At 42.2% G+C, this 20,785-nt stretch overlaps 1 protein-coding gene across 1 annotated transcript in view; it reads left to right on the top strand.

Moving 5' to 3' along the window:
- DCDC2C (doublecortin domain containing 2C) overlaps positions 1-6,842 on the top strand; it is a 69,697-nt gene extending 62,855 nt beyond the window's left edge. Inside the window, 1 exon segment of the mRNA XM_060168984.1 lies at positions 6,767-6,842. Coding sequence (XP_060024967.1) covers positions 6,767-6,811 — 45 coding nt within the window. The 3' untranslated portion in view covers positions 6,812-6,842.
- Positions 6,843-20,785: the final 13,943 nt, after the last annotated feature.

The following is a 20,785-nucleotide window of genomic DNA, read 5'->3' as shown; positions in this document are numbered from 1 at the left end:
TTCTACCTCCTTCTGTGCTGTTTCCTGTGATGGATTAAGTTTCGTGAAGGAAGAGTTCATTCTACTGTCTTCTGAGCACCTTTCACATCGCCTGGCACGCAGGAGTATGTGGTCTTGAATCTGATCAAGCACCTTGAGCACAGGAGGTAACTATCGTGTAGTTGTGGCGGCAGCTTCAGGGGCAGCGTGAAGAACTCTGGCCCAGAGGCGGGCTTGTGGCAAAGCCAGGACCGCGAAGTGATTCCCGGTAGAGAGGACTAAAACCGCAGCTGAACAGTCAGTGAGTTGCCAGAGACTGTGTCTTAATAAGTAATCAAAGCCTCGACCTTTCTCTACAGGCAAGTTAAACTCTCTTTGGAAAATACCATAAAGTCAAAAGACAAAGTATGGAAGAAACTGTTTGCAACACAAATTAAATTTTCTTAATTTATAAAGCGCTCCCTAAGCCATTAATATAACCCTATGAAAGAAAGGCAAATGAGACAAATAGGAAATCCACAGAGAAGAATACAAATCTCCAAAAGATGTAAGAAAATATATCCATGTTATTCCTAATTAAAGAAATGCAAATATAAACAATGAGTTTATTTTAAAACTTGGATTGACGATGTCCAGCACTGGGAAGATGCAGGAAGGCAGTGATGCTTCTCAACAGGGCCAAAGTGTAAATTGGTGCAGCCTTTTGGGAAGAGAACTTTGCTCTTTCTATTAAAAGTAAATCTGCACATATTTTTTTAACCATTTCCATGGCTGGGAATAGTCCACAAATGTACTCATAAATAACAAAAACTAGAAACAAATGAGATATTCACCCTTTGGGGTTGGTTGATTAATATATGCTCCATCCACACAATGGAAAACACTGCAGCTGGATAAACAGTAAGGTAGACCCATGTGGACTGAGGGTCAGGGCTCTATAATATTATATTAGCTGAAAAAAATCAAGCTGCAACGGAGGATGTAATACGCTGTATTTGGTATAAAAATACGGAGCAAGACGCACATAGAAAACAAAGAGTTTAGAAGGGGAAAGGGGCAGTGCTCGATGAAATGGAAGGGAAAGAGGAGGCACAAGACCGCAGACACGGTAGCAAGGATGGGGGTCAAGGCTTGAGACCCAAGTCCCGAGTGATATTTACAATAAGAAAGAGCTTGACCCAACCAGGAAGGTGAGAGGAGATAGGGAAGGTTGGGGATTTATTTGACAATATCCTTCTTGCCGATAGTTGATTACTATATATATTTTTAATAATAGGAAAAAGAAGATGAAAGGCTTTATGAAGATAATGAAAGGAAGGTTTGTATCAACAGATTCTGTAGTTTTCTGTTTCCTCTTCTGAAGACAGACCTTATAAGATAATCAGAGGATTCCAAAACCTTGTCAGGTGCTTTTTAGAAGTAGAACACCATCTCCATCATACACCATCGCTCTGTTCCCCAGAGGCAGAAAACGGACCCAGAGGAAAAGAAACGCTAAGGCACTTCAAGCAGGTGGATGGATCCACTGTAAGGGCAGATAATAAACAGGGCAGGGAAGACTCCTTTACGGTCCTGTATCAGGTGACTGCCCCCCAAGTCATCTGCCATCAGGCACCCGAGACACTCACCTGGGCTGTCCAGGAAGTCAGGGAACCCACACCCTCCCTGCCATGGGGCTCAGGATGGAATGTGTCCCCAGGGTGAGGGCACCGGAGGAGGGCAGGCTCCCCGTGGCCACGAGGCTCATGGCCCCCTGGGAAGGCAGGGCTCTGGCCAGGCAGCTGGCCCCCCGTGGCCGGTGGAGGCGCATCTGGCTCTGTGGTGTTGCGCTCTAGGAGCTGTGTCCTAGGTAGAGTCAAGATCTCTCTGTTACTTGTTAAATGATTAAGTGGTCATAATGATTGTTGTCTGAGTACGTCAGATTTTATTTATTTATTCCTAATTTCACTTAGACTCCTCACCACCCCATAAAAATAAAACAAAACAAAACAAACAAAAAAATCTTGGGCCATAAATACTAATATTTGGGAAGGTTACCTAATCAAAACCAGCCTATGGAAGCCACTTGGGATTTGACCTCAGATTGGCCTAGAGCTGTACGCTCATCTGTCACTCACCCTGTGTGACCTTGGGAAAACCCCTTAATATTTCAGAGCCTCAGTTTCCTCTGCTGCAAGTTTGTTGTTCGATAGTTTATAACCAAATCAATATTTTATCCATATTAGCTCCAGGATTAGAGCTAATATGGATAAAATATTCTCGATGCTATGCTTTTTATTTATGTTATTAGAAATAACGAATCGTAGGAGAATCCTGACAGTGTCTGGGGAGAGAGCACACGCGTGAGCTACAGTTCTGTTTGTGAATATATTTCTAACATGCAGATGTGCATGCAGCCACATAAAAGAGCACAAATTCCAGTTTTAGTGCCTCTATTCATATGCAGGTGTCCTTTGTTAAGTAATTTTACCTCTGCACCTCATTCATTCAATCAACAATTATTTTACACATTTACAGGTTTACTTACCTCGGAAGAATCAGTTGAGACAATGGATTTGAAAGTTCTCGAAAAGTATATCTATGTTTAAAACGATGTTTATATTATTTACATTTAAGCTAAATAATGAAAGCACATGTTTTCCAATTGGAAAGTAGACACTGGGTTGTTCCCACTGTTAACTCTCGTTGAAATCGGTGTAATCAATTTTACCTGGCATTCCATCCTTTGGAAGGAACTCTCAGTGACCAGCCTGTGCTGGAAAGATCATAGTGTGTGTGCCCCGTGATGTCCCTGTAAATTTAAGTAACATCCACTTGGCTTTTAGTGTCCAGTGATTCTCTGGAAAATTTATCATTTGTTTGGTGTAGGTGTTACTTGCTCTTTTAATGGGAATGTTTTACCAAACACAGTGGATGAAGAGTGTAGACTTTGGACACATGTCAACCGTGTCGTGAACGCAGTTTCACTTCCCTGAGCCTCAGTTTCTTCATTTGGAAAACTGGGATAATTTCTAACTTGTGAAGTCAGTATAAAGTCGTAAAGTGACATATACAGTGCATTGAGAGTTAATTATAGCTACTATTATTACTGTTATTCTCCAGTCTCATCATGGTTTCTAGCAGAGGTTTCAGGTCCTGTGAAGCAGGAGTTTGAATTTATATTTTCATTTTTCTCGGCATCAGGCACATATAGTTGGCATTAATTGTATTTTTTAAGTTGAATTTTCTTATATGATATCTCATGTTTTAACATTAAAAATACATTATCAAACTATGAACAATTCATATTCATGTAGAATTATTAGCAAGTACAGACAAAAAAAAGTAAAAACATGGAATTCCTGTTTAGAATCTGATTTCACTTTTGTGTATATTCTTCAACACTGTTTTCCTTTTATTATTTTATGTAGCATATTAAAGGGATCGTGATTTTGGTGATAATAGAAGTTTATTTGAACAAACACCATGAATCAATATTGAGGATATTTTTAACATTTAACACTCGGAATGCTGATTTTATTCATTTGAAATAAATTTAAACATGTTGAACAAAGCTGCCATTCACATTAAAAAAAAAAACGAAACACCAAAAAAACCGACTTATGAATCAGGCGCTTGCATTGAATTCTTTCAGAGCCACGTTACTAGTTTCCCTTCTTGGGTGTCATCTGCTTTGACCATTTAATCTCATGCCAGCATTAAAAAAGACAGTTTTATTTCTCTTTTACTGGAATATTCAATTTGATTTCTCATTGGTTAGCTTTTTGTGATTGTAGTGAAAAATTGAGAGCCTTAAGAAGGGTACAGTTGACCCTTGAACTGCACGGGTCCACTTACGTGCAGCTTTTTCAATAGTAAATATTATGCTACTGCACAACCCCACCGTGGTTGTTTGAGTCCATGGAAGTGGAACCTCGGATCGGGAGGATTGGCAACCCTAACCCACAAGTTGTCCAAGGGTCAACTGTAAACAGTTGGCATAATTTAGCCAGTAATACATTTAAAAATGTAAACTAAAGTTTAAGTCATGAAACTAGTTGTGGAATTACTCTGTTTCTATCCTGCACTGGCTGATAATAACTGAAACCCAACGTCAACAAAGGACTCTCAGACAGCCTGGTGTGCAGGTTGGTGGTTTGATTTTATTCTGCGTTGTAGGACGTAATCAGAACACGTGGACCACTCTTGACTGAGGGGGCATCCAGACAGGTTGCCATAGTGACAGGCTCTGGGTACAAAGTGTGTAAGAAGATGAAATGATAATAGTGAAATTTTTTTTCAAAGGCTTCAAAAATCAAGTATAATTTGATTCATAAGTGTACTATCAGTGAAAAAACATTTCTTAGATAAGGTTTTTAGCGTGTATATTCTTTGATTGATCAGATGTTCTATCACCTTGTAGAGGTGCATTTTGTACGTTGTACGACAACGTTATGTATGATTAGATCAAGTTGAAGTCCCTTCAAATGCATGTGGAAGGCAACATTAGGCCAAACCTCAAAACCTGTTGAGCATTATGTATTAAATGCTGTCAATGGGATGGAAAAATAGTAGATAGTGTCTGCCTTTGAAGCATTTATAATTTAGCCCACTGGAAAAGCAAGAGAGAAACTGTACCCAGCAACACATGAATAGAGCTTACCTCTGTTTAAATTTATTCCTTGGGACATATGTAAACTTAAAAAGATGTATACTGAGTGTCACTTGTTCTGTTAAAATCTTGATGGTTATAAATTGAAACATTGAGAACATAAGCATAAATGGAGAATCTGCTCTCCAGTGTTCGATTTGACAGTGGAGCACTGAGGGTCATTTTGTCTGTAGGTTATTGCCCTAGGCTAGCATTAAGGTAAGGCATCCTTCAAGGCCAAGGCTTGTGTTCTGCACATGCGGTGGACTTCCTAGTTTAATCTTCTTGTCCAAGAATGCCTTTTAATAGTGCTGGGCTGTTGAACCAGAAGTAGCAGTGCCCAGGTGAGAAGAAGTGGCCAGGGTATCTTCAGATGATCGCTGGCCTTGCTGTGAGTGAGCGCGTAGCCTCAGCCTCAAGTAGGATGCTGGTGGTCGCTTTCCTCCCTGAGTCCACACTTCCTTTGAGCTGGGGTGGGGCCCGGCCCCCCATCCCTCTCCTGAAGAAACGCGACTTCTAAGTTTTCACTTCCGGCCTGATCTTCCGCTCTTTTCCTAATGCTGTGTCTCTAATTAGTTCTCGAGTCACCTCTTCCAAGAAAATCTTAAATTACCCTTTCTGGTCATTTCTTTTTGCGGTACGCGGGCCTCTCACTGCTGTGGCCTCTCCCGTTGCGGAGCACAGGCTCCGGACACGCAGGCTTAGCGGCCATGGCTCATGGGCCCAGCCGCTCCGCGGCATGTGGGATCCTCCCGGACGGGGGCACGAACCCGCGTCCCCTGTATCGGCAGGCGGACTCTCAGCCACTGCGCCACCAGGGAAGCCCCCCTTTTCTGGTCATTTCTTAATGCTCTCTTCTTTTGGCAGTCATGCACACTATTTTAATCACGTCATTTTTTCTGATTACCCTCCAAGTTATTGTGTGTGTGCTTTCAAGTTTTTCAACAACTCTCTCTTGCATGCCTGCTGTGTATTTTTCCTATGAGGCGGCAGCGCCTTCTGTAGGGGCGTGTCTTCTGCTCAGACGCTCCCCCTCCTTCTCTGCCAAAGAGCAGGAATTGTTCAAAAAATTCTTAACTGAACAAATCTGGGCCTCCTAGGACTAGAATTTGGCATGAGAAGGAGATCTTGTCCCCTCATAGCTTTTAGTCTTCAGTGTTTCATGTGGTTGAAAAATTGGAAATTTCAAAGCATTATGACTTTGGGTGGAGTCATAATAACAAGAAAATTGGAAAACAAAATAGGACAATGGGTAATTTTGGTGCAATAGAGAACAGGAGTTATCTATCATTGATGAATGCTGTGTGCTTATTTTCTTATAAAAAAGTCATGTTCTGTTTTGCATTTTGGTTTTCTTGTCATTATGACTCAACTTCAAATCAAAACCTCATAAGATGAGGGGTTTTGAAAAAAATGGGCTCTTCCTATCGTGTGTACCTCTGCTTCAAGTTGGCTGCCTAGGCTAGGAAATGGTGTACTTCGTCCCAGATAAGATCAGATAAAAAAAGTGACTTGCTGATATGTTTCTAGCTGTAAAATGAATGATAAGACAGTGAAACCTTTTAAAAAATAATCAAAGTAATGGTTTCTATCAAATGACATAAATCATATTTAAGTGAGTTAAGATACTTAACAAATGCTGGGCTCAGGACATGAGGCATTTTCCATTGCCTGCAGCTACTGATGAAAACACCATTAAGCATCTTGCTGAAATAAAACGCATACCAAATCCCAAATAGCAATTTACTCTTGCTGTTATCAGGCAGTCAGTAGAGGGATTTCATTTAATTACCTTTGTCAGAAATGCCAATAAAGCCAGGGAGTTTTTGATCTCACGTTGTCTCTCACTCAGGATTTTTGTGACAAAATGAAAACGGCATTGATTCTTTAATTGATTTTTGAAATTCATTGCCTGCCCAGTATCCTTACTATTTTTTTCTTTTTATTATCTTTATACCACTTTGTCACTACAGCTAAGTGTTTTATTGCTTCCCTAAGAGACAAGGTTAATATTGAGCAGCACTGGAGTCTCAAAAGCCAGGTGTAAGTCATCAATAATGCTAAGTGGGATATGGTGAATTAAATGTTAAGAAACAAAATTTTTAGAGAATTACATGGCTTCAGAAAAATATAATGCTTGGATTCCTCTATACATAGGAGATTCATCTGGACTCAAGCAAAAAGAGAAATGTTCACTGTTGAATAGAAGAGTTGCTTTATCTTCAATACAACTGTAGGTATATATTCTGTGTAACACTCTTCGTTAATAAAACAGAAGGTATTGAATTGATGTTTGATAATAGAACAGACACGAATAAACAAATCTAACTTTTCGTACGGTGGGCTCCATCCAAACACGTTTGTTGAATTCATGCCAATTTTAGAAGTGGCGTTTAGGGACCTGAAGAAGGAGATGAGGTGGCTGCAGTCTGGCCTAGAGAAGTAGCAAGTGAAAAAATACCAGCAAGTTATAAGAGGAACGTGCTCTGGGGACCTGCTGCCCAGCATGGCGATTATAGCTAATATCTGTGTCGTATCCTTGGAATTTGCTGAGAGCGTAGATCTGCGGTGTTCTCACCCCACGCAGAACAAGGTGATGATGTGACGTGATGGATGTATTAATTACCTCGAGTGGGGGAATCATTTCATAATCCATACATCCATTAGATCATCCTTAGAAAACATGATGCTGTGCAAACTAAATATATACAATTTTTACTTGTCAATCACACCTCAGTTAAGCTGGAGGAAAAGATTAGCAAGTGTGGGCCAGTTTCCACCACCACAAGCTTCGGTGCCTTTGCCCCTGGTTATAGGCTAAGGACTCACGAGGCCCTCCGAGCGCCCCTTTTCCAGGGGACTCAGAATCCCTTTCAGCGTCCGTGGGGCTGGTTCTTCCTGACGCTATGCCAGCAGCGGCCTGGGCTCCCTTCCCGCCACCCTCCCAGCGGACCCCCTGCCCTCTCAGCCACTGCCTCTGGGCAGAGGGCAGAATCAGGGCAGCGCTCGTAGGATGTGCTGTCACTGGGCTCTCTCTCAGATGGGCTCCCGATTTGTTTGTTGACCTTGGCACTGTAAAAAGGAAGGAGGGAAAATGAAGCCAGATTCTCAGGTAGGTTCACTGCTCCACACCAGCTGTGTTTGGCCGTCCATTTATTAGTTTGTTTTTCTCATTCACCAGTTGTCCACAGTATTATGTGTTACAGAAAATTGATTTTAAGCAGATGAACAAAACTCTTACTTTGGGCCATCTGCTAGGACCCAGATGAGGACAGCACTGAGATTTTGCTGTGAGCAGACTCTTAATTAAAAGTGTCAGCAGAGGTACCTTCACGGGGTGGGAGCGAGGAACATTACGGAACTTCTGCCCAAGTAGCAGGAACAGGGCACAGAGCAAGGAGGAATGATCCTTCTTAGAGCAGCACGTTGCCCTTTTAGCTGTGAGTCTGGCCCTGGAATATGGGGCACCGTCATCCATTTCTGTTCTCCGTGCGTGGGCATCTCATCACACTTCTGTTGGCCTCAGGTGGAGGTTTTATATTAAAATAGGACCACATAATACACAAACCATTGCAGTAACAAAAGGAAAGCGTTTTATTCGTATTTACTTGGTTTTCCACATGTGTTGTAGAGATGCTGTCTATAACTTTTAAAACATATGAATTATTTTTAATTATGAGAATTATGTGGCCCATCTACAATGTTTTTGTAAGGTACCAAACAACCTAAGGTTTAGGTCTATATAATGTAGTCAGGGCCATAAATATAATTTTTGGAAACAAAAAGTAACATTTTAAATTTTCATTTCTGGGAAAGCTTAATGAGAAACCTTCATTGGCTGCCTGCACCACGTTCCGGAAAGGTACGTTTAGGTGTATTTATTACTTAGCTACCCGAAATTGATAGCCATATTTTGGAGGAAAAAAATATCTTTTCCCATGAGGAGTTTAGTGGAGAGAAAATCAGATACGTGAAGAGGAAAGGGGCTACGAGGCCCATGGGCACTTTGAACTGACAAGTGAGATTGTTCAGGGCCCCTTTTATTGATTCCACATATCTTCTGTGAACCTGGCAGCTTTTCCCCAAGAGAGACCTAAAATGAGAAATAGCAGGGTCCTTGGGCTTCCCTCGTGGCGCAGTGGTTGAGAGTCCGCCTGCCGATGCAGGGGACGCGCGTTCGTGCCCCGGTCCGGGAAGATCCCACGTGCCGCGGAGCGGCTGGGCCCGTGAGCCATGGCCACTGGGCCGGCGCGTCCGGAGCCTATGCTCTGCAACGGGAGAAGCCACAGCAGTGAGAGGCCTGCGTACCGCAAAAAAAAAAAAAAAAAAGAAAGAAATAGCAGGGTTCTTGGGACTCAGAGCTGAGGTCTGCTGCTGAGACTGCGTGGAGGTACCATCCCCAAGACCGTGTGATAGTGATTCAAGTCAAGGAGTGTTTCTTATTTATTCATCTTCAGGGTTCATCTATGTTGATATTTGAAGGGGGGGAATCCATGGCAGTGCAAAAAATAGTTCTGTCAATAAAATTCACATTTCTGCTGTAAATAGAATGAGTAGGAAGGGACAAGCTTTTCTGAAGTTGTAATATATCAAAAAGCAGATTTACACCTTGCGTTGAAATGCGTTCAATAATGCATTTCACAGATTGGTAAATATTGTAGGCACAGAACGTGTATGAATTTTAGCAAGCTGTGCGTTTATTTGGGGTGCAGCAAAATGATCCCAAACATCCTTCAGTTCCATCCTCTGTGTCGGAAGCCTGTGTGACCTTCAGCATTCTCTGTCACTACCGTCCAAACATGTATCACAGAGTCTACACACCTATACCTGGTAAATAAGCCTGCATTAGACCAGCCGTTGACTCCCTGACCCTGCCGTCTGTCTGTGGCATATATTGGGTCTCTGGGATCTTCAGACGCTGCGCCAGAAGCACCCCGAGCAATGACTCTTCTCCAGTCCTTTCCTCTGCGGAGGAAGAAATGGAAACACCTCTTCGCTTCTTTCAATACTGTAATCGTTGGTAATTTCCCTATCGCAACAGAAGTATTTTAAACCAACTCCAAATCTCCGGTGAGGGTATACTCCACATTCAGTATCTATTCAGGTGCAAAAGACTCTGCAAAGTTCAGACACAGAAAGATGCAGTAAGATGCAGACTTATCACCCGATTCGTGAATTGCTGCTCTCCTGAGTCTGGCAGAAAGGCTGCAGGCATGGGGAGGGGGAGGCTAGCAAATGGGAAGGGGGTTAGGACTGTATTTTTAATGCAAAGTTTCTCTTCTTTCTTGCTATATATAAAAATATGCAATTAAAATATAAAAAATCAGATTGAAAATTAAAGTAACAAAAAGCTATCTTCATAGGTGAAGCTGGTGACTCCTTTTTCCTAATTCTTGTTCAGAAATTCTCCTTGCAAACGGTGAGCTTGGAAGTTGTGACTGAGTTTAGTTTAGGTTTTGGAGGTTTGATGTGTAAAGTGATAATGGACTCAGGGTACCGCTATTAGAATTAATGCACAAGCATCTATTTTTTATAATATGCTTGGCGAATTAAATGGTACTCTATCAAATTTTGATAAATACCTTAGTGTGGTTCTCAAACGTATTATTCTCAGAACTCCTTTATATACTTCAGTATAACTGCAGATCGCAAAGAGCTTGTGCTTATGTGAGTGGTATCTATCGGTAGTTACTGTATTAGGTATTAAAGCTGAGAAATTTAAAGCCATTTATTTATTCATTTAAAACTAGCGACAATAAATCAATTTTGCCAGATCCAGGCAGCTGGATTTAAATTTGCTTCTGCATCACTTTGCTGCTATATGATATTTTGATAGAAGTAGGTGAAGAATATGTACTTGGAAAAGAGAAGAATGTTTTAAGAGCTTTTTTCAGATAAGTGTGGATACTCTTTGATACTCCACCAAAACTCGACAAGGGATGATTTCTTTTTTTTCTTTTATTAAAGCATAGTTGATTTACAGTGTTGTGTTAATTTCTGCTGCACAGCAAAGTGATTCAGTTATACATATATATACATTCTTTTTTAAATATTCTTTTCCATTATGATTTATCATAAGATACTGACTATAGATCTCTGTGCTCCTTGTGGACCTTGGTGTTTATCCATTCCATATATAATAGCTTACCTCTGCTCATCCCAACTTCCCACTCCATCCCTCCCCCAACCCCCTCCCCCTTGGCAACCACCAGTCTGTTCTCTGTGTCGGTGACCCTGTTTATGTTTTGTAGATAAGTTCATGTGTGTCATATTTTAGATTCCACATATAAGTGATATAATATGGTATTTGTCTTTCTCTTTCTGACTTACTTCACTTAGTATGATAATCTCTAGGTCCATCCATGTTGCTGCAAATGGCATTATTTCATTCTTTTTTTATGGCTGAGTAGTATTCCATTGTATATATGTACCACATCTTCTTTATCCATTCATCTGTCAATGGACATTTAAGTTGTTTCCAAGCCTTGGCTGTTGTAAATAGTGCTGCTGTGAACATAGGGGTGCGTGTATCTTTTTGAATTAGAGTTTTCTCCGGATATCTGCCCAGGAGTGGGATTGCTGGGTCATAGGGCAACTCTATTTTTACTTTTTTGAGGAACCTCCATACTGTTTTCCATAGTGGCTGCACCAACTTACATTCCCACCAACAGTGTAGGAGGGTTCCTTTTTGACAAGGGATGATTTCTTAAGGGTTAGCTGCAATTTGGAATCAGAAACAATATCAGTGAACAGTTTATCCTTTGTTACATTAAAATCCATTGTAATAATCTTGCACTTTGAATGAATTTTTATTCATACGTGATTTTGCAAGATGATGCATTGGTGATTTGGGAAATATTGGTTCAGTAAGTTATGCAAACATTGACACGGTTAATTATATAATATTTAAGAAAAGATCATTTGCAGTATTTCCAGGAATATCTTTAGAAAATACTTTCAGTATTGGGAAGCTGTGAGACACTGTGAATTGTTTTCACTGAAGTCATATCCTTGTTTTGTTCAAGAAAGCATCTGCCCGGTACCCATGACTGAATAACTAGTTTGTCTGTTGTCGGTCCTTTCAAGTAAAGCAGTGTTCCATGAATCTCAGTCTTTCTGGGGATGAAACAACCTTTGAACATTGTTCCTGGCCCTTCCAGCACACATGGCTGCCACCTGTCACCTCACCTGCGTTCATTTACTGACCTAGAATGCTTACGGTCCTTTGCTTTGTGAATAGCTGCACGTGAAGATCTCTGCATTGCCTTTCACATCAGGTTTTCCACACCAGTAACCAATATGCACTAATTCCACCCCCTCCCCTCTACTGTCTCATCAGCCCCTGGAGATGTGGCTTGACCCCTGGTAGCCTAGCATTACCTGTCTCATAACCACTCACCCTCAAATTCACCACTCAGTTCTTCATCTACTCTATCCTTGAAATCATTGGGAGGTTGTTTTTTTTGTTTTTGTTTTTTTTGACACCGCCTGTCAACCCGTAAGACTCCTCTGTCCCACAGGAAGACCCTGGTTCTGACCAGCTCGCTCACATCTCCATCCTGGCGCTGCCCTTGGGCAGGGCCTTCACCTGTCTTTCCCCCCGGTTCTCCTTCTGGCCCCTCAATTTGTAGGGAGTTTACCTTGATGACTCTGGAAATCACTTCCGTTGTGTTGACTCCCATTTGTGTCCCACTTCTGTTTCCAGTCCCTCATCTGTGATGGGATCTCTGGTGGCTTCAGTTCTTCCAGATCTTCCGGAGCAGGGAGAGGCTCATGATGTTTGTGAGCCCCTGCCTTTCCACCTGGATGTGCTGCTTCCTCTCCAGCAAGTCCCGTCCCAACCCCTACGTTCATCCTCATCTCTGTCCACGGCACCTTTGCGCTTCCTGTTGCCCAGGCAGAGTCTCATCCCTTGCTCTTCCTTTGCTTCACACCCGTTTCCAACGGGTCCTTCAGGAAGTCCTTTCCACGCCCCTTGCTCGGTCTCTCTCTCCTGGGGGACGTGGGTCAACTCCTAGCCTCACACTGTTCTTCTGACTCTGTTTATGCCCCTTGAATTGTGTCACTGCTCTGTTCAAAAACCTTATCATCCCCCCCCCACCCCGTAAGTCTTATGGCTTCTGTGAAACCAACCTTGTCCACTCCGAACTTTGGTCATTTCTGAAATCCTGCAAAACTTGCCCTGTATTACCAGTTGTACGCGTAGTTATGTGCCGTCTCATTTGGTGTGTATTGGAAGTTTATTAATCAGCCCCTCAGGATAACCACAAATTCCTTGAGTATAAAGGCCACGTCTTACATTTCCCTGGAGCAGTGGCGGTAGAGCCCTGGGCACACAGTAGGTGCTAAATAGGTAATTGGTGATTGGCTAATATTTGACATTTCCAGGAAATAGACAATGAAACAGGGATTAAAATCTCTTTTGTTTTCAGTCTCTGCAACTGGAATTTCCTCTATTTTAAAAAAGGAGCTATATTGTATTTCCCCCATTCTTTCTTTGTGCTTACTATATTGAAGGACTATTTTCTTTCTTTTTCTTTTCCCCACAACTAAGTTTTGTCATTCTGCTTTTATTTTTATTTTTAAAAAATTTTGTTGAAGGGCTTCCCTGGTGGTGCAGTGGTTGGGAGTCCACCTGCCGATGCAGGGGACATGGGTTCGTGCCCTGGTCTGGGAAGATCCCACATGCCATGGAGCGGCTGGGCCCGTGAGCCATGGCCACTGGGCCTGCGTGTCTGGAGGCTGTGCTCCGCAATGGGAGAGGCCACAACAGTGAGAGGCCCACGTACCGCAAAAAAAAAAAAATTTAATTGGAGTATAGTTGCTTTACAGTGCTGTGTTAATTTCTGATGTACAGCAAAGTGATTCAGTTATATCTTTTGTTTGTTTTTGTTTTTTGATGTTGGGGGCAGGAGTTTTTTATTAATTTATTTTTGCTGTGTTGGGTTTTCGTTTCTGTGCGAGGGCTATCTCTTGTCGTGGCAAGACATCTTCATCGCGGTGCGTGGGCCTCTCACTATTGTGGCCTCTCTTGTTGCGGAGCACAGGCTCCAGACGCACAGGCTCAGTAGTTGTGGCTCATGGGCCTAGTTGCTCCGCGGCATGTGGGATCTTCCCAGACTGGGGCTCGAACCAGTGTCCCCTGCATTAGCAGGCAGATTCTTAACCACTGCGCCACCAGGGAAGCCCAATTATATCTTTCTATATATTCTTTTTCATATTCTTTTCCATTATAGTTTATCGCAGGGTATTGAATATAGTTCCCTGTGCTCTACAGTAGGACCCTGTTGCTTGTCCATGCTGTTTATAATAGTTTTTGCACCTGCTAATCATGAACTCCGACTCTACCCCTTCCCCAGCCCCCTCCACCCTTGGCAACCACAAGTCTGTTCTCTGTACTGAGAACTGTTTTCTGTTTTGCTTCAGGTGTTGCCCCTTATTTTATTTCCTTCCTTTTCCCCCTCATTTCCGATTTTTAAAAGCTCTACTTTAAGGATGACGATAAATCCATGAAGGAAGGACTCAGTAGGAGCAGATATATTTTTAACTGAAGAAAGTTTTATTTCAGTGGGAATTTTCCCTTTTGCCCTCATTCTGGTCTCTTAGAGAATTGTAATGTAGTTGAGGAAAAGTCTACCTTCTGTTGAATCATCAGTGACATTTCCTTTCTAGGTCTATTTTGACAAGACTAGATTGTTTTTTTTTTTTTTTTTTTTTTTTGCGGTACGCGGGCCTCTCCCTGCTGTGGCCTCTCCCGTTGCAGAGCACAGGCTCCGGACGCGCAGGCCCAGCGGCCATGGCCCACGGGCCCAGCCGCTCCGCCGCACGCGGGATCCTCCCGGACCGGGGCACGAACCCGCGTCCCCTGCATCGGCAGGCGGACTCTCAACCACTGCGCCACCAGGGAAGCCCCTAGATTGTTTTTTAAAAGTTGGGAATATAAACTAAAGTAGAGATGAATATACCCACCAACATGTTTAGGAGTTAATCTGTACTTTTTCCCCTTTTCAACAATGTGGATAACTGAAAATCAAGGAAATCCCAAATAACTCCACCTAAGCGAACTGTCCTTACCTCCAACCCCAAGAAATCATGTACAGAGCGGATTACAGGTAATACACCTTTTATTCTTCCTGCTTGCTCTCTGAAGGCATTCTGGGTGGGCAGGTCAGCCCAGGAGTGGCGTAAATAGAATCAGAGTAATCCAGGGGGAGCCCTGGAGAGGTGCCACTTGCGTGCTGTGGCAGGGTTGACCCAGGTTTTTCTGGGTATGAGCTGGGATGAGTCAAATCCCTCCTGGTGGAGGAGGTATCAGGGCATTAATAAGAATGGTTGTGAAGAAAACCCCAACATCTCTGTTATCTCCATTCTTAGTCCTGGGCCTGAGGTGGGCATTCTGGGGAATCTGTTTCTTCAGTGGTCATGGGAGCAAAGTCAAAAGAGGAGCTTCATGAGTGCTGCCTTGTCTCAGCGGCCAGGGATCCCTGGAAAATGGCACAGAAAGACTGTGTCATCTCATGTCTGTGTTTTCAGCCCAGTGCTTCTGTGAAATGTTTTAGGAAGTATTTTATGACATTTTAAAGGAAGTGATGAGGCTTCTGCAAATAGATTTTTAGTGTTTAATCTTAGAGATGGTGGTAAAGATGCATAGATTGCTTACCACACGCTTTCAGTGATGCCGCAGGCCAAATTGAGCAGTTTTGAGAACAGTTCGGTAAAATGCAAATACAGCCATACCCCATTTACCTCATTTTAAAGCAATGATGAGCTTTGTAAAAGTGATTTTCCATATATGTGATGCCTCTCCTGTTAAGCCACGCTCTCTTCATTTTTAAAACCCGTCTCCTGGTGCATGGCCATCATTTTGCACACGGAAAGTCTCCGTGCTGTGCCGCTTGGCGTTCTCCGAGATGACCGAGCCTGCAGGCTTCTGTCCCTGCACAGTGGCTTCTGCTTGCCCACTTCTTGAGTTCTCCTGTTTACTCTGCTCATTTTGCTCTCCGTGTGCACCTAGCAGCTTCCCTCGTTCCTTTCTGACACGTGGCTTCTGCTCGGTGGCAGGGAGAGCCCAGAGCTCCGCTTTCTGGAACCGTGCTCCTGGGCTCCAGGTGAGACCCTGAAGGCTTTCCTGCCGACAGAGAGTGTAAACGTCACCATGTGGATTTGGGACACCTCTTTTGTTTTTGTTTTTTTTTGCTTTAAGCTCTTTTCTGGCTGAGTGATGCTAGGAGCATTGCACATCCCAGATGAAGCGGTGTTGCTCCAGGGCCCCCGTGACTTTGGGGGCTGTCTTCTCTTTCTCATGCTGTAAAGAAAACTGGCGGTGCAGCTTCTCAGAGGCTCGGCTGACCAAAGCCAGAAACTGTTGAGTGGGCTGGCTCCCGAGTGTCTAGTCTTGGGATGTTTTCTTCAAAAGCTAATTTGTTTTTAACAGCGTTACTGGGGTATAACTTACATGCACTGGAACTTGAGGAGTTTTGGCAAACATATACAAATATGCAGTTCGTGGTGAGTGAGAGAGCTGGGCAGGCTTTGGCTCTCAGACCTTCTGCAACTCTCTCACTTCCGACATCCCCGTAAATTTCCAGGTGCTCAGCGGCTCTGAGCTTCATCATTCCTCTGAGGTCAGCCACCTCCCCGTTTTCCCCCCATGACCTGGCAGAGACTGATCTGTTTTCTGTTCTAAGGTGTTGCCTTTTCCAGAGTGTCACATAACTGGACTTGTATAGTATGTACGCTTTGGAAGCTGTCTTCTTTTATTTACCGTGATATGTATGGGTTTCATCCCCCTTGTATGTCCCACCCAGTCATCCCTTTTAATTGCTGAGTAGTTTCCATTTTATGGACGGCCAGCAGTTTGTTTATCCACCTAACAGTTGAAGGGCATTTGGGTTGTTTCCAGTGTTTGGCAATTTTGAAAAAAATCTTCTATGAACATTTATGTTCAGATTAGGTAAGTATCTAGGGGTGGGATTGTTGGGAAATATGGTAAATGCATATTTAACTGTGTAAGAAACTGGCAGACTTTCCCCAAGCAGCAGTACAATTTTGCAATCCTACCTGCAGTGAATGAGAGTTTCAGGTGATCTGTGGCTTCACCTGCAGTTTGTATTTTCAATTAGAAAAACAATTTTAGTCATTTTATACTTGTATTTCATTTGTGATTTTATTTTGCATTTCCCTGATGGCTAGCAGTGTTGAGCATCTTTTCATGTGCTTCTTTGCCACCCACATATCTTCTTCTGGCCATGTCTATTCAGATCTTTTGCCTCCATTTTTATTATTGGGTTGTTTGCTTTTTTTTTCATTGAGTGTTGAGAGTGAGTTCTTTATGTACTCTAGATACAAATGATTTACCAGATGTGTGTTTTGCAATTTTTTTTTCCCTACTGTGGCTCGTCTTTTCATTCTCTTAACATTGTATTTTGAAAAGCTGAAGTTTTAATTTTGATGAAGTCCAATTTACTGATTTTTCTTCTCTAAACTGTGCTTTTCATGTCATAGCTAAGAGTTCTATGCCTAATTCAAAGTCTTAAAGATTTTCCCCTATGTTTTATTCTAGAAACTTGATGGTTTTATGGTTCACATTGATGTCCAGGACCCATTTTGAGTGGATTTTTATATGTAGTTCAGTGTGTGGAGTGAGGTTCATTTTTTGGTTTTGCATGTGGATGTCTAGCTGTTCCTGCACCATTTGTTGAAAAGACTGTCCTTTCTGATTTCATTTCTTCTCGCATTTTTCATAACCAACTGACCGTATTTGTGTTGGGCTGTTTCTGGACTCAGTAGATCTTCTGTTGATCTCTGTACCTTTCCTTCCACCAATATTGAACGTCCTTGATTACTGGAGCTTTGAACACAGATTATGTTTGACCTCTACTTTTATTCTTCGTTTTCAACATTGTTTTGAGCTATTCTAGATCTTTTGCCCTTCCAAATAAATATTAGACTCAACTTGTCAATTTCTGCAGAAATCCTGGTGAGATTGATTGGGATTATACTGATTGAGAGGTCAGGGAGAATCTACATGTTAACAATATTGAATTTGATATACCACGGACATACTCTCTCTCTTCATTTATTTAGGTCTGTGATTTTTTTTTTCTTTTTTTGCGTTATGCGGGCCTCTCACTGTTGTGGCATCTCCCATTGCGGAGCACAGGCTCCGGACGTGCAGGCTCAGCGGCCATGGCTCACGGGCCCAGCCGCTCTGCGGCATGTGGGATCCTCCCGGACCGGGGCACGAACCCCTGTCCCCTGCATCGGCAGGTGGACTCTCAACCACTGCGCCACTAGGGAAGCCCGGTCTGTGAGTTTTTAATCCATGGTTTTTAGCATTCAGCATACAGATCTTGCACATATTTTGTTAGATTTATGCATTAGTGTTTTGTTTTTGGAGCTATTGTACATGACATTTTAAATTTTAATTTCCAATTGTTTGTTACAAATATATAGAAAAACAATTGATTTTTATATTTTGACCTCAATCCTGAGATCTTGGTAAACTCATTAGCTCAAGCTTTTTGTAGATTCTCTGGGATTTTCTACTTAGACAGTCATATTGTCTGTGAATTAAGACCATATTATTTCTTCCTTTCCTAACCATATGTCTTTATTTCTCATTCTTACTTTATTGCACTGGCTAGTGCCTCTAGTATGATATTGAATGGGAGCGGAGAAGGCAGACCTGCCTGACTTCTTTCTGATCTTAAGGGGAAAACATTCAGACTTTTATTACTAAGTGTGATGTTAGCTGTGTGTATGTGTATGTATATGTTTATGTTCATTTATATGTAATGTTTCTGTATATATGTTTGTATTGATCTATATCTATATATATCTGTTATAGATGTCAATTATCAGATTGAGAAAACTACTTTGTATTCCTAATTTGCTGAGAGATTTACTGTGAATGGATGCTGGATTTTGTCAAATGGTTTTTCTGCATCTGTTGAGATAAACATGTCATTTCCTTTTTTTTTTTTTTTTTTGTGGCACGCGGGCCTCTCACTGTTGTGGCCTCTCCCGTTGCGGAGCACAGGCTCTGGATGCGCAGGCTCAGTGGCCATGTCTTACGGGCCCAGCCGCTCCGTGGCATGTGGGATCTTCCCAGACTGGGGCATGAACCCATGTCCCCTACATCAGCAGGCAGACTTTCAACCACTGTGCCACCAGGGAAGCCCCTCATTTCCTTTTTTAGTCTGTTGAGATGTGGAGTTGAGTTGATTGATTTTCAAATGTTGAACTAGATTTGACTTCCTGGGATAAACCCCACTTGTTCATCATGTATTATATTTACTTACATGTGGCTAGATTCAATGTGTTAATATTTTATGAAGGAGCCTTGTGTTTGTTTTCAAGAGGCTTATCCATTTGCAGTTTTCTTTACTCATAATGTCTTTGTTTGGTTTTGATATCAGGCCTCATAAAGGTCCCCAGTGATGTTTTTCTCATGATCAGACTGGAGTTATGGGGTTTTGGAAAGAATACCACAGGGGTGGAGAGCTCTTCTTGTCACAGGGGATATCCATGTGACATCCCTAATGAAATTAACCTTCATTACTTGTTTACTATATTGTTTATCAGAATTCTTTATTGTAGACTTTCTCTTTATCCCTTTCCCTACTCTATTTGTAGAAAGCAAGTCACTAAAGCCTCCAAAAGGAGGTGGGGTGAGAATTAACCATTGTCTCCAGCAGGGGGGTATCTTGATCTGTATGTATCTGTTCTTTGGAATTCTCCTGTAAGGAATATTTGTTTATTATCTCCAATTTATTTATTTCTTCAACCATTTATTCACATAATTATGGACTCCTGTATGTATATTTTCTACTCTCGTTTATAATCCAATATTATGTTATTTATTTTATTGTTCCAATTTTTTCCCCTTCCTCTATATTGCCCCTCCCCCCATCTCTCTTCCCACTGGTAACCACTAGTTTGTTTTCTATATCTGTGAGTCTGCTTCTTTTTTGTTTTATTCACTAGTTTGTTGTATTTTTTAGATTCCACACATAAGTGATATAATACAGTATTTGTCTTTCTCTGCCTGAATTATTTCACTTAGCACAATGCCCTCCAAGTCCATCCATGTTGCTGCAAATGGCAAAATTTCATTCTTTTTTATGTCTGAGTAGTATTCCAGTGTGTGTGTGTGTGTGTGTGTGTGTGTGTGTGTGTGTACATCTTCTTTATCCATTCATCTGTTGATGGACATTTAGGTTGTTTCCATACCTTGGCAATTGTAAATAATGCTGCTGTGAACATTGGGATGCATGTATCTTCTCAAATTAGAGTTTTTGTTTTTTTCCGATATATACCCAGGAGTGGAATTGCTGGGTCATATGGTAGTTCTGTTTTTAGTTTTTTGAGCAACCTCTGTACTGCATCAATTAACACTCCCACCAACAGTGCACGAGGGCTTCCTTTTCTCCACATCCTCACCAACACTTGTTATTTGTTGTCTTTTTGATGATGGCCATTCTGACAGGTGTGAGGCGAGATCTCACTGTGATTTTGATTTGCATTTCCGTGATGATTGGTGATGTTGAGCATCTTTTCATGTGTCTGTTGGCAGTTGTTCCTGTTTTGGTCATTGGTGTTCTTTCATCTTGGTTCCTGTGTCCCTTTGGCGTGTCCCTTTGAAATGTTTTGTTATTTTAAGAACTTCCTTTGTTTCTATTACTACAAGTTTCTCCAGGCTCATCTTGCACTTTCTCTGCTGTGGAATCAGCCATTTATCTAAGGAGGCTTGGTGGTATGCTCTCACACTCGCCTACACTCACCAAAACTTTTGGCTGAAATCCTCTTACGCCTTTGGTTGGCGGTCTTTTCCTCCCGTGCTCTGCCCCAGGGAAGCTAGCGCTCTGCCCTGCCTCTTCTTGGAGGAGTCTGTCTGCCCTTAGATTCCAGGCTAGTTGGTTGCCCTATGATCCCAACTCTCTGATGAGTTCAGGAAGGTTATAATTTTCTAGATTATCTGGCTTTTTCTTGTTGTTAGGATGGGTGCGATTCTCTTTGTAGCTCTTTACATTCCAAGGTGAAGCTGGGTCATTTTTGTTATGGGAAATGTTTGGGAGGACAAGATGGTGGTAGAAAACTTGGAATGACCCTTGGGAATCAGTGTGAACTGGGTCCATAAGTCTTGGTCTCCAGCTTGGCCACTGAACCGCCCTG

The sequence above is a fragment of the Lagenorhynchus albirostris genome, chromosome 13, assembly GCF_949774975.1.
Source record: "Lagenorhynchus albirostris chromosome 13, mLagAlb1.1, whole genome shotgun sequence".
NCBI lineage: Eukaryota > Metazoa > Chordata > Mammalia > Artiodactyla > Delphinidae > Lagenorhynchus > Lagenorhynchus albirostris.
This window is presented reverse-complemented; position numbering and strand designations above follow the sequence as displayed.